The sequence below is a fragment of the Pantherophis guttatus genome, chromosome 2 (assembly GCF_059756535.1).
Source record: "Pantherophis guttatus breed Tessera chromosome 2, ASM5975653v1, whole genome shotgun sequence".
Lineage (NCBI taxonomy): Eukaryota > Metazoa > Chordata > Lepidosauria > Squamata > Colubridae > Pantherophis > Pantherophis guttatus.
This window is the reverse complement of record NC_142064.1, coordinates 163,479,762-163,494,865: the sequence shown is the minus strand read 5'-3', so window position 1 is coordinate 163,494,865 and position 15,104 is coordinate 163,479,762. Positions and strand designations below refer to the sequence as shown.

At 38.8% G+C, this 15,104-nt stretch overlaps 1 protein-coding gene across 1 annotated transcript; it reads right to left on the bottom strand.

Annotated features, from left to right (window-relative positions):
* Positions 1-2,460: 2,460 nt before the first annotated feature.
* ZACN (zinc activated ion channel) lies at positions 2,461-13,902 on the bottom strand. Its single transcript, XM_087885159.1, has 7 exons — positions 13,761-13,902; positions 12,549-12,709; positions 8,869-8,975; positions 6,781-6,950; positions 5,426-5,550; positions 4,831-5,035; positions 2,461-2,665 (listed from the first exon to the last, which is right to left on the bottom strand). The coding sequence occupies exons 1-7, from the start codon at positions 13,804-13,806 to the stop codon at positions 2,475-2,477; spliced, it is 1,005 nt and encodes a 334-aa protein (XP_087741285.1). The 5' UTR covers positions 13,807-13,902; the 3' UTR covers positions 2,461-2,474.
* Between the last annotated feature and the right edge of the window lie 1,202 nt (positions 13,903-15,104).

The window sequence follows — 15,104 nt, the reverse complement described above, 5'->3', positions numbered from 1 at the left end:
ACTTGGGAGGCAGAGAAGAGATGGGGGTGCCAGTCAGAGGTGGTATTTACTGGTACTCTGAACTACTCAAAATTTCCGCTACCGGTTCTCCAGAACTGGTCAGAACTTGCTGAAATCCACCTCTGCTTAGATGTTATATAAATAGCAGAAGACACAGACACATTCCCCATTAGTGTGTAATAATAATAACACTAATCCACATCTGCCTATCCCAGATCCTTGGCAAGGACTTGATAGATGGAAAAAATGCCAAATTCAGTCTGAACATCTGGTTGACTATGCGATGAACCATAATAATACTTTCATATGCCACCCAACTCCCAATGAATCTGAGCCGTTAATAATAATAACAACAAATAATTATATAATGGCTGGAAGTATTTATTTATGCGCAACCTTTACACATTATGTTACTATAGAAAATTCTTTTAAAATGTACAAGTTAAAGCTACAATTTAACATCAAATCAATACACAACAAAAATTCATAGCTATGAAACGAATACAAAGAGAAATTATCCAACATACTGGTGAGATAAAAATGTGGGAAACATTTGCTCTTTAACAGACATGACCAGGATACCAGTTCCACACTGGTAGAGAAGAATGTCCTCATCACATCACAATAGTACAATATAACTAGTTCATAAAGCAATCTAACTTTAACTAGAAAAATAGATTGAGAATGATTTGATGCAGCAAATGTGCTTTGGACGTGTTACTGGTATTCCTGGAGTACCAAATAATCTATTAAATTAGTTTAAATAGTTAGCAGTAACTTGTAAAGTACAGATAGTCCTTGACTTACAACAGTTCATTTAGTGACCATTCAAAGTTACAATGGCAACTGAAAAAAGGGACTTATGATCGTTTTTCACAGTTACGACCTTTGAAACATCCCCATTATCATGTGATCAACATTCAGATGCTTGGCAACTGGTTCACACTTATGGCCGTTGCTGTATCCCAAAGTCATGTGATCCCCTTTTGCGACCTTCTGACAAGCAAAGTCAATGGTTCACTTAACAATCGTGTTACTTTACAACTGGAGTGATTCACTTAACAACTGAGGCAAGAAAGGTCGTAAAATGGGGCACAACTCACTTAACAAATGTCTCACTTAACAACAGAAATTTTGGGCTGAATTGTGGGTCGTAAGTCGAGGACTACCTGTGTACCAGGTGTGAGCCATTGGAAAATAAAAGCTATTTTTTATTTAAAACAAGCAAATTGTGTACATATAGATATATAAACATTTCAGCTGGATACTTAGCATAAATTGCATGTTATTCTCCATGGTCCCACTTGATTTCACCTAAATAAATTTCTCCAGGAGGTTTCTTGGGTGCACATTTCCATAGATACCAGAGCCCTGATAACAGGAGGTGAAACAGAAGAACCAGGCCTAAGAAGATGAAGCAGAAGAGCCTGTCCAAAGTGCTAGAAATAGATTTGAGATATGGTGACCCTTCATCTGTTCCACAATTTGCTGGTCAAAAGAGAAAAAGGTACCAGGTGAATTTGCGGCTTGCCAATTCAAAATCAAAGAAGCAGAATTTGAGATCCACTCAAACGTTATTTGAAGTACTCTGAATGATCATGAGGGAATATACAACTGCTACTTGATGAACAGAATTAAAATACAGGTTACATACATTTCATTATACTGTACATCATTTCCAATATTTAGATCTAAAAGCTTAGACATTTGGGTCCAATAAACGGTAACAAAGATTAAAAAAAAAAAGTAGGCTCTGCAAAATTCTTGGTGTAGGAGTTATTCACTTGGTGAGAGATGTCTTTTCTTTGTCGTTTCTTGTTAGATAAGAGAGACTCTCCCACTTTATTTTGAAGTTTAAGGAATATACTGGCTGGGTACAAGCTGAGTCACCCTCTCTTACTTTTACTGATGCACCCTGCCTCGTATCATCATAGTGAAATCTGAGGAAAAGGAATGGACTATCTACCCCTATTGCTGCCCTGTTATTCCAGCTACAGCTTCATAGCTTAATTTTAAAGCACCAAGTATTAATATAATTGATTCTTAGTTTAAATAATTTAAATAGCACTACTTTCAGCATCAAAAATCTAGTAATTTCCAGGTTTTAAAAACTCTTTAGATGGTAGGCCATGCATTACTGCTAAGATTTATAGCAATAGCAATAGCACTTAGATTTATATACGGCTTCGTAGTGCTTTTACAGCCCTCTCTAAGCGGTTTACAGAGTCAGCATATTGCCCCCAACAATCTGGGTCCTCATTTTACTGACCTCAAAAAGATGGAAGGCTGAGTCAACCTTGAGCTGGTGAGATTTGAACTGTCAAATTGCAGGCAGGCACCAGGCAGCAGAAGTAGCCTGCAATGCTGCACTCTAACCACTGTGCCACCTTGGCTCTTATGACATTGTGCTGAAGCTTCCTCGTCACCTTAATTATGAAATGTTACAGTTTCCTCCCCCTCCCTGTATATCTTATTTACTTGCCTTTTGCCTTAAAATCCTTTGCATGTTCTAATTGGCCATTAGATGCTGTAGACGTTCCCTTCTTTTTTGGTTTAAATCCGTAATTCAGACAAAGTTTTGCATCATCAGTGACCAGCTTCTGCACCAAAATAGTTTCAGTTGTGCTAAGGAATAGTAATATGAGAAGGCCAGTGTAGTAATAACCTAAGACATTATTGGAAGAAGAAAGAAGTTAAAAGCATTAGTGATGGATACCTTTAGCCTTTGCTTTATGTTACTGATGAAGTGTGTGTTGAAATTAGGCTAGTACCTTAATCTATAAATTCAGATTAGGATGAATGTTAGGGTTAGTGTTAGGGATCCTTGAAACTATACTACAGTTAAGTGTGGTGAGTGGTAAGAGTTATTTATTTATGAAATTTGTTTGCCGTTCATCTCACTTGCAAGGCGACTTTGGGCAGCTTACAACATCATAATAAATATCTATATACAAATGTGTAAAATCACGGTAAAATCAGAATAAAATACAAATTATAATTAAAACTAAGGGATGGCGAGGAAAGGAGCAGAACATACAGGAGGAGGAGGTGGGAGTTGCTATTAGTCGATCAACCACCTACAGTGTGATACTCCCCCATTGGGGCCCCAATCCAACTGACAAAGTCAGGTCTTCAGCAGTGGTGGGATTCAAATTTTTTTACTACTGGTTCTGTGGGCGTGGCTGGGTGGGCGTGGCAGGGGAAGGATACTGTAAAATCTCCATTTCCATTCCACTCCAGGGGAAAGATACTGCAAAATCCCCCTTTCTTCCCGTCAGCTGGGACTGGGGAGGCAGAGAATAGATGGGGGCAGGGCCATTCAGAGGTGGTATTTACCAGTTTCTGAACTACTCAAAATTTCTGCTACCAGTTCTCCAGAACTGGTCAGAACCTGCTGAATACCATCTCTGGTCTTCAGGCTCTTGTGGAAGGTCAGGAGGGTGGGAGACAATCTCACTTCAGGGGGAAAGATGTTCCAAAGGCCCAGGGCCCCAGCAGATGACACCAGAGTAAATGAAAAAGGGGGATGGGAGAGGGGGAAAGAAAGAAGATAATAAGACTAAATGTACAATTATGATGATAATACTGATAGAATAAATCTGAAAAGAAATTGAAAGAAAGTATATACTATTAGAATACAGGAGTTGCTTGGATACCAAACAAGGAGAATATTCCACAGCAAAGAAGATAGAAAGGAGAGAGGAGTAGAGGAGTAGAGGGTAGGAAGAGGAGAGGGAGGGAGGGAGGGAGAAGAATGGAAGAAAGGGAAAAGGAGAGGAAGGAAGGGTAGGGGACAGGAGTAGGAAAGAAGGTGAGAAAGGGGGAAAGAAGAGAGGAGCGGGGGAAAGGAAGGGGAAGTAGGATGAGGTAGGAGAGGAGGAAGGAGAAAGTAGGAGAGGAGAGGAGGGAGGGGAGGGAAAGAAGAGAAGAAGAAGAAGGGTTGTTGCGAAATGAGGAAAGAAAGGGTAGAAGAGCAACTCTGAATGTAATTAAAATGCCTTATTTTAATGCTTTCTTTAAGGAAAACATGTACAGTATATGTAGGATTAATTATGTATAAGAAAATGTACATTTTATGTTACGTGTATAAGAAATAAAGCTGAAAAACTTTTCCAAAAAAAAAGGAGGGTGGAAGACAATCTCACTTCAGGGGGCAAGATGTTCCAAAGGACCAGGGCCCTAGCAGAGAAGGATCTTCTCCTGGACCCCACCAGTTGGAATTCCTTGACTGACAAGATCCGCAGCATGGGGATAGGTCCAGCGGGCCTGTCACATAGGGGTAAGATGATTCCTCAAGTAATATGGATCCTTGCCATGCAGGGTTTTATAGATAATAATCTTCCACCTAGAAGCAAACCGGCAGCCAGTGCAACTCGCAGAACAGTGATGTAACATGGGCCATTCTAAGGGCCCCCAAAACTGCCCATGCTCCCACATTCTGCACCAGTTGAAGCTTCCAAAAGCTCTTCAAGTAGAGCCCATTGCAGTAATCCAAGCATGAGATGACAAGGGCTTGAATCGCTGAGCACAGAAATTCCTGATACAGGAAAGGCTGTAAGTAGTGCACAACCCAAATTTGTGCAGAAGCTCTATTAGCTGAGAATGCCACCTGCTCTTCAAGCAGGAGTTGTGAGCAGAGGTGGGCGGCACATGAACTAACAACCGGTTTGCCCCAGCACCAAAAATGTGAGTGCGCATTTATAATCTTATCATTAGAGGAATATTTTTTTCTCGATGTTATTTTAATCTATTAGATAAAGCGGACAAAACTTTCCAGTTGACATATTTGGGTCACTTGCTGCTTGACATCTTTTTGCTTGTACAACTTACTGAGCAGAGGATTACAGGAGGCTGATTCTGGCATGGAATCAATAAAAGAAGAATAGAAGACTAGATATGCCAAAAGCAAAGTGATCATGTATGACAATCTGTCTTGGAGACGGATAAAGAAGCCACAGAGATCCGCTATCTCAACTGCAAGGCTTGGCAATACTGAGGAAAGGAGAACTCGTATTCCTGTGTTTTTTAGATTTATCTGAAAAAGAAGTCAGACGTCATGGTAAAAGGAAGAAATAATTCAAGTTTCACCAGAAGTGCATTTGCTGGGCATTGATAAAGCACAGTGCTAAGCCTAAATATGGTTTGTTTGCTTCGGTTAAACACAGCATTCAAATTCAGCCACTATGATTGTAAATCATGGGTTATATTTTTTCATGAAATGAACCCACCCAACTATAATGTTTCTATTGTTATGAGGGTGGGAGGGAGGGAGACTCCCAAGAAATCTTCCCATTGTTAATATCCATTTCAAAGGCAGACAGAACATCTATATGCGTCATCAGTCCAGTCAGCTAGAAGAATAGGCCCTGACTGAGATGCCACTAAGGTACTTTTAAAAAAATTACAATGCAAGTGATATTCTTACCATGACTGCAAAATAAGGCTGGGCCTTATTCCTTTGGCTTGTAATGTTCACGCTTGTGATGAGATATTCACGATTTAAATTTAGAATTTCATTTGAAATGGAGGGGCTGAATTCCAGGTCACTGACTTGAAAGAATAATTTAAAAGAATTTGAAAAATCACAATCTTATTCATCGTAAAAAGTTGATATAGTATCTACTAAGACAAACTAATGTATGAGTCAACCATATTAGGAGCCATCGGGGAAAAGAAATGCCATAGATGAGAAAAGGGTCGAGTAATAGCAGAGTTTAGAATAAATGGTTATTGTTTAGAAGAGCAGAGTTGCTGCTACTAGATACTGAGACTTGGAATTACTACAGTTTAGCAACCGAAATCTGGTGCCAACTTCTTCCCTTTTTTTTGTCTAATGTTTTTACTTTCATTAAGAACAGATATATATATATATATATATGCGTTGAGCAAGTTGCAAAGGTTATGGGTAGAGAGATTCAACTCTTTCTAGCTATCTTCTTGTCTGAATATAAACCTTGTGCTCAATATCCTTTCAGTGGAGATTGTGTATAAACTGATAATAGGAACTGGACATTTTGTACAGCAGCTCCACATAAATGATGCTGACAATGTGCCTAATGGCACATTAGTGGACAATGTCAGATGGTTTTCATTCACTGGCTTATGTATTCAGATTTTTGTACAAGTAAATATTACTTTAATATTACCTATTAAAATTATACATTTTAATGTAGAAGCCATGCAAATTGACCAAGCAATGTTTATTATCTCCCATTTTTAAACTCAGTGGCAATTGGCAATATTAAGCAGGATGTATCATAAATAATTCTATCAATGTTATTCATAGGGGTACATTGTGCCTTCATAACCAGCCATATCACATTCACCCAAATCAACAACTATCATTCATAAAAACTTTAATTAGAACTATGTGCGGTGCCAGCAGAAATAAAACATGCAAAGGACCTTGTTAACTATATCCAAAATTTACTTAAGAAGAGACTATATGAGCCGCAGTGGCGCAGTGGTTAGAGTGTAGTACTGCAGGCTACTTCTGCTGACTGCCAGCTGCCTGCAATTTGGCAGTTCAAATCTCACCAGGCTCAAGGTTGACTCTTCCATCCTTCTGAGGTGGGTAAAATGAGGATCCAGATTGTTGGGGGCAATATGCTGACTCTGTAAACTGCTTAGAGTTGGCTGCAAAGCACTGTAAAGCAGTATATAAGTCTAAGTGCTATTGCTATTGCTATAGATGATTTGACTTGAGGTTTGAATGGAGTTCTGTACAGTACACAACAACCAATTTCCTTATTTTATTTATGCATGCAGACTTTTGCCTACCTTTGCTGTCCAGCGAGAAAAAGTTCAAAAAGCACTCACTGCTATCTAATGGGTAATAGAAGAGGTCAAAGTTGCAGTTGCTATCAATGCGAAGAGCAAGTTGAAATTCTGTTTTCCCATCACTGTGAAGTACCACATTAGGGGATCCCACTCTCCATGTTACATCAAACCTTTAATTAAAGAAATGTGACATGAACAAAAGCTAATGTTGCTTTTCACAATTTTGTTATCTTCTAGAATGTTGAGAACAATTTCTCACTTTCAAATGAGAAAAAAAATTATCTTCTTATTAAAATTCTCAAACTACCATTGTTTACTGTAGAAAGGCTGGGATTATATAGAAAAATTAGACTAGACTAGACTAGACTAGACTAGACTAGACTAGACTAGACTAGACTAGAATAGAATAGAATAGAATAGAATAGAATAGAATAGAATAGAATAGAATAGAATAGAATAACAGAGTCAGAAGGGACCTTGGAGGTCTTCTAGTCCAACCCCCTGCTTAGGCAGGAAACCCTACATCACTTCAGACAAGTGGTTATTCAATCTCTTCTTAAAAACTTCTAGTGTTGGAGCATTCACAACTTCTGGAGGCAAGTTGTTCCACTGATTAATTGTTCTAACTGGTTCTATATGACATATGGAAACCAGTTTGGTCTATTCATTAAGGTACCCGGCTGGAAACCTGGAGATCAGGAGTTCAAATCCTGCCATGTAAACTCTCTGGCTTTGGGCCAATTGTTCTCTCTTAGCCCAACCCATCTCAAAGGATTGTTGAAATAAGCCAATGGCAATCTACAAATAGTCCCCAGGTTACAACAGCAATTGGGACCAGAAACTCTGTTCTTAAGCAAAGTGGTCATAAAGTGCAACATCATGTGACTGTGCCACTTAGACATGGTTGATATTAAACAAGGAACACATGGGTCATTAAACAAGGAACTCAAGTGATCATGATTTCTGACTTCCTACCAGCTTCCCCATTGCCTGTGGGAACCTGGCAAGAAACATCAGAAATGTGGCTGCAGGGACACTACAATGTCCAGAACTCTGAGGAGCCATCATAAGTCCCCCTTATTCAGCACCATTATAAATCTGAATAGTCTCTGAACAATTGGTTGTAACCTGAGGATTACCTCTACCTATGTGTTGCTTCCCAGAAAATTATACCACCTGAATGTGTCCGAAAGTCCTGTGTAACTGAAAGGAGGGTATATTGATACTGGAATAAGCTTCTAAGGTAATTTGGTCACAGCCTGCTCTGTGCATGCTATGTATTTCTCTGCCACAGAACAGTTACAAAGAATTACAAGTTATTTAAGTCTTGCATAGTCCCCTATTATTTTGAAAAGGGGGGAAATAGCTATGTTGGTAGGAATTGATACAGAGTGCCCTTCTGATCCAGAGGAAGTCCACAGGGCTGTTCAAAATCTTCTTAATACATTTTAATCCAGACAGAGACCTATAAGAAGCACCGTCCTTTATTATAAACAACAGCTGAGTGGTAATGTTGCCACAAGAATATTGAATAGATTCCTGATTTTAGTCTTCAGGAAACCTGTGCCAAATTGTGCCCCTATAGTTGTGTTTTCCTTTATGAGCTATACATGGAGTTTCATTCAATGGTGTCTACTGGCAGATTCAAATGTGAGCTTCTTGACTCCCAACTAAATCTAACATTCGGTTGTAATAAAGTATAATAAAAACAATCATGCTCATTACTCTTAGTTTTGCAAATACACTCTAAAGTCTTTTCTTCCCTACACTTAGTTTATTTATTTTGTCTCTCAATGAGTCTTGTAAATATGCATTAAAAGTTAGGAGAGAAAGTGAGGAAGTATAATATCCTATCCAAATATAAAGGTGAGATTGGATTGGATTGGATGATGTTAATTTTGCTAAAAGATCAGACACATGGGTCTTGTGATCAAATGCTGGGGAATAGGTAGCCTACTATTAGCTACACTACCACCAACTGGCTCTTTTACAGGTAGAGTGTTGAAATAGATGTGTCTCATGTCTGCGTCATCCTACAGGGCATCATTCTTCCAATGTGTCTTATTATGTTATTTTAATGCTACTTACGCTTCTTGAACCATATAAGATGGAGTCCAGACTGAATTCCAAGGCACAGTGACAGTGCTGAAGGGGAATTCCTCCTCATCCCAAGCCAGTCTTTCATTATACCATGACTGAGAGATTCATTAAGAGAAAATATTAGTCTTCATTCTCACATTTTCCATTCCCAGCATTGATGATATTAAAATTTAAGCCACCCTTTTCCAGCTTGGCCATCCTGCAGACATTAGGGAAAATGACTTTATAGGCATTATGCTGAAGGCCCACAATTAGGATTAAAGGTTGAAGGTGTGAATGGGGATCAATTTGTATAAGCAATGAGAGCTCCCTTTTGAGTTAGCAATGTATGCTGGATAAACAATCATGGACAATCTTTTCATGGGTGTTAGGATGAAGTTAGTGTTAAGAGAAGGAAAAGATGAGCAGAAGCCTAAATGCATGATAGATATTGTCTGAGAATTTTAGGCAAGCTCAGTTGCCATAGTTACTTCTCCCATCTCCCATGATCAGTGATTTGTGGGCCTAAGATTTTTCCGTAATGAGTTTTCTGCCCATTTTCTCTGCCCAAAGTACAGCTCCCAGAATACCCCAGGGGAAAATAAATTATGATTGAGCCAATATGTTTGCAATATACTCTGAAGGAGAAGAAAAGCCCACAGTGTTTTTAATGCACGAGCTTTTTGAGGATCAGATTTTAAGAAAGTTAACTATCTGATGGTTAGAAAGGAATGAATTCACCTAGAAATGGATACTGGAAAAAACTGCATGGGATGCACCAAAATAAATAACCAAACAAACAAACATTTTATTCACAATTTCTAAGCTACACTTTCCAGGCTACACAAATCAGAATGTAGTCACTTTTCAAATTATGCATTTTTCCAAATGCAGTGTAATTTTGGGCTAAAAACTTTATACTGCAGGAAAATGTGCTCTTGGCACTTATTATTCGATACATATAAAGTTTATCGCAAATGGTTTGTACGCCTTTATCTACTCTTTTCTTTATATCTTACATTCCATTGCAATTTGCACAAATTTACCAGGATGCAAGAAGAGAAAAATAGGATTAGAACAGGAGTGTCAAATTCAAGGCTCAGGGGCCAGATCCGGCCCCGGGGGGTACTTAGATCTGCCCCATGGGGCCATCCTGGAAACAGCGAAGGACTGGCCCTCAGTGCTTCTGCCAGTGGAAAATGGGCTCCCGAGTTCCGTTTTTGGCTGCCATGGCCTCCTGCAAACCTCTGCCAGTGAAAATGGAGTTCGGGAGCCTGTTTTCGCTGGCAGAACGTTCGGGGCTACCACAGGCGCCCCTGACATGAGTGATGTCAAGCTGGCCACCCCCACTGTGGCCACGTCCACCGCAGTTCCCTGAGGTCAAACACAACCCTGATGTGGTCCTCAATGAAATTGAGTTTGACACCCCTGGATGCTTATCTTTTGTTCACAGCACACTTGTATAACACTTTCAAGTTCAGGGTTGCCTGTGGGTTACGAGTGTTATGCCAAGGACTAGACCAGAGGTGGGTTTCAGCAGGTTCTGACCAGATCTGGAGAAGCGGTAGCGGAAATTTTGAGTAGTTCGGAGAACCGGTAGTGAAAATTCTGATTGGCCCCACCCCCATCTATTCTCTGCCTCCCAAGTCCCAGCTGATCAGGAGGAAATGGGGATTTTGCAGTAACCTTCCCTTGGATTGGGGAGGGAATGAAAATTTTACAGTATCCTTCCCCTGCCACGCCCACCAAGTCACACCCATGAAACCATGCCATGCCCACAGAACCGGTAATAAAAAAATTTAAAACCCACCCCTGGACTAGACACAAAAAATTATTCCAAAATAAAGAAGTGGGTGGAGTCAGGACAAAAAAAAATGTTTCCCTTTGCATCCACTCCTCATTTAGAAACTACCTTGATAAGCAACCATTTGCAAATACAACAATAATAATAAAAACATAGATTTTGTGACCCATGTATGAACTTATGATCAAATTTTGTGTTTTTTATCAGGGCAACCTGGTCTACCCCAATATGGGATGGAGCATACTGCTTTCGCCTTTCAGCCCCAATCCAGAAGCGTTCGCATGCGGAAGCATTATGCTCCATTTTTGGGTAGAACAGGTTGCTCTGATAAAAAACACTTAAACTCTCCCTGGTATAGCTGACGGAGGTAGGAGAGCCCGTGGTTTAGAGGTTAATATATCTACTTAATATGTAAGCAGCCTGGGTTCAAATCCCAGAAGGGTATAGCTAGTTGATGAGAGCTGAATAGCTTGAAGTAGGTCTATCCCTTTCCCTCTCAGTCATGAGTTCAATTAATGACCATTTCACTTAATGAACTAATTGTGAGAATAAAACAGTTGCTAAATGAGGAGAGGGTGTAATCTAAATGTACTTGACATGCAATGAATGTAGTTTATCATGCATGGTGTAATTTTCCCCTTTCTGTCATGCTAAAATTAACAATTTGACACCAACGTTTTATGGTTTTTAAACAAAATTTGGATTTTCATGCTGCACACACTGCTTTAGGCCTTCCTTGTCTCTCTTCCCAATTACTGCATTTAAAAAAAAATTAAGCATTACCTGATTTAGGACCAGAACAGATGTGAGGGTGTATTTCAAGATGTCCTAGTGGAAGAATAATTCATGGTCATTTTCCTTTCATTTGTTCATACAAACACATTGAATTTTCTTTTGGAAAACCCATAATAAAATGCAAAATGGAATTGAATGGAACGGAACAGAATGGAAAGGAATAATTTTCAAATACTAAGGTTCCAAAAAGAAAAGAAAAAGCTATTATTTTAAAGATTGGCCAAGGTACTGTATTGTTCAGATATGATTTTTATTCTACAGACAGAATATCTTATTTATTGACAATTTTTGTAACACAGAGTTCATTGCCTGTCTAGCTGTTTTCTTCCCTCAGCACTTGCTCAAAGCAAGAAAAGCCACTTTCCTTTGAATTCTATGGAATTGCTGGAATTATTAGATTCTGCAGCTCATACATGTATCCAAGATGTTCCCTTACATTTCTTCCGAATGTATTCCTTGCCACCAATTCTCACAGGTCATCTCTCACTATGAAAACAATATTGTGAAATGTAAGGAATGCAGGAACGGAAATGGTATTAACTTCTCTCTTTGTAGAGTTGGCTGATGGGCTCTCTGTGACTTCACAGCTGAGGAAGCAGAGAAACTCCAGGGAACTGGGTACAAAGTGCAAACTCCATACCTACCAGCCAGCTTGAAGAGAGTAAAGCCTTCCATTAATGATTGATTTATGCTCTTCGCAAGTTATAATACTGACATCACCAAGTTGATTGTGCTAGGAATCTCAGCATAGATCAATAAAAGTATTACATGGTTGAGACTTATGAAATCAATGAACTGACACTCTCTCATAATGTTTTAGCTGTTACCACTTCTTCCTCTGCCTCTGAGAGAGAGAGAGAGAGAGAGAGAGAGAGAGAGAGACAGACAGACAGACAGACAGACAGACAGACAGACAGACAGAAAGACAGACCCAGACACACATACAGAGACACACACACAACAAAAAACACTCTTTAATTCCCCATTGGAACTAGGAGCAATTTAAACCCATAGTAAGCCCCTATTTTCTTTTGGAGCAGAGTGCTTAATTAATGACAATTTACGAATATTTAAATTTTACCATACATACCACATCTAGCACATTAGACATAATCACTGTGATATTCACTAGAAGGGGGCCACTTCCAGTTTTGTGGGTCTGATATACAGCACTTGTACCAAATAGTGATTTAAATAGTTTTTCTTCCAAAGAAGCAGAGGTATCTTGCCAGGTTATCTGAAGTGAGGTTTCTAGAAGCAAAGCACAAAATTCCCATTTTAGATCAAAGGTTCTCACAGTATGCTGCAGTTCAAATCAACACCAACATTTGTGTTGAAACAGAAAGATGTTCATGTTTAGTTCTCATTAAATCCCATCTCTAAACCAAGTATGGTACAGGATGGTGGTCACCTTAGTACCTAAGTAAAATTCAAGAGCCAGTTTGGTTTAGTGGTTAATGCATCAGGCTAGAAAGAAAGACAATATGAATTCTATTCCTGCCTCAGGCATGACAGTCATCTAGGTCAGGGTTCCCCAATCCCCGGGCCATGGACCGATCCCGGCCCAAGGCCTGTTAGGAATCGGGCCACACAGTTGGAGGTGAACAGGGGGCGAATGAGTGAAATCGAAACCATCCCCCCCATGGAAAAATGGTTTTCTATGAAACTGATCCCTGGTGTCAAAAAGATTGGGGACAGCTGATCTAGGTAACATTGGGCCAGTCACTCTCTCTCTCTCTCAGTCCAACCTACCATGCAGTGTTGTTGCTGTGGAGAAAATAGGAGGAGAGAGGAGCATTAGGTATGACAGTCACCTTGAGTTAATTATAAAATAATAAAGGCAGCAATCATGAAATTGTGAAATTAATCAATCAATAATCATCCTGGTCAGCTGCTACAGAGGAGGGTAGGGCATGTGAGTTCTTTGTCTCTACCTTGATTATCAGAACCATCACTGACATCAAATGAACTCTGTTTAGGATCCAGTAGAGGTTTCATCCTCATCAGATATGTTTCCCCCCACCCATCTTGACCTCAATAACTCTTCATCAAGAGAAAGAATAAATGCTGATTCCAATTTGTCAAACCACAAGTAATTGTAAACTGTGGGGTTTCTGTAGAATCTCCTCCACATTTTACTCACATGTAAGGAAAGCCATTATCTAGGTCCAAATGAGATAATTTTTATTGGCTATTTCCAAGGCTAAATTTTGCACATGCCTATAAATTACATCAATGGACAAGAAATCAGAAACTTATTACTCTGAACATATTTTCAAAAAAAAGGAAAGATGTACCCTACCTAGCAATAGGAAAAGATAAGTCATGTTGATTCTTGCTCTCTTCATTTCTTTTTTGGCCACGAGAACAGGCTTTAATGTAATTCCAGATCTTGATGTACAATTGTTACTGATTTCATTCGGGATTATGAGAATTGTAGTCCAGTACACCTTGAAAGCACCAGGTTAGGAATGGATGTTGTAAAATTAATATGAATTCATAGATATTTCAGGAAATTTGGATTATCCTTCTCTATGGCATTCCTAGCATGTAAAGGTATGCTATACATAATAAGCATCATAATAATATGATTATAATACTCATATTATACCTGTATATACAATTGGCCTAAGATAGTCTTGCAAATTGTTTTCTACTAATGATAGAAAATAAGTATATTGCCAAATGTCCTAGAAACATGGAGATTCATAGATTAGTATTATAATTTATTCTGTTCTTTTTGTTAAGGCAATGATAATCTAATAATTTCCTTGCTATTAAAAAGTATATTCAAAACAACATTTCATACTACATTTTAAATCTTAAATTAATAATACAAAATAGTATCTGAAGAAGAATGAAATTCTTAAAAAGTATCCAGTGAGTCATCAGGAATGCTTGTAAGAAAAAATTATTTAGCAGACAAATAAAGTACCCAGTAATTAGTTATAAAAGTCTATGAAGAGAGTTAAAGGGAAAAAAGGAAAGAAAACATGCATAAAACATAGATGTTGTATCGATATATTGGAAAATACAGCAAGCAATCATAGAATTTTCTCTCCTTTATAAAATAAAACCTGAGATACAAACAATCTCATAAGAATATAATGTAATCAAATGCTCAATATGTTCCATGCCTTTCTACCCATAGCAAAGGGTGCTTCCTAAGTGTACAAAGTACACTTAGGTACACAAAGTACAAAACATTTCAAATTTGAACCACTTTACATAAAAGTACATGGGCATTTTGAAATCTATTTTCACATTGCAAAGTTCACTCCCCACACCACTCTCTATACACATTTGTTATTTATAGCTGTTTTTTTAAGTTATTAACTTCTCATGGAGCATCCTTGGGCCCAGTACAATCTTCTGTCATCTGGACAGGCTACCAATCAATCAGAATAGAGCTGGAAGGGACCTTGGAGGTCTTCTACTCCAACTCCCTGCTCAAGTAGGAGACCCTATACTATTTCAGACAAGTGGCTGTCCAGTCTCTTCTCAAAAAGCCTCCAGTGATGAAGCACTCCAACTTCTGAAGGCAAGCTGTTCCACTGGTTAGTTATTCTCACTGTTAGGAAGTTTCTCCTTAATTCCAGACCACTGCACAGCCTTTATGCTCAATTTTTTTTATAATCATAGGCAT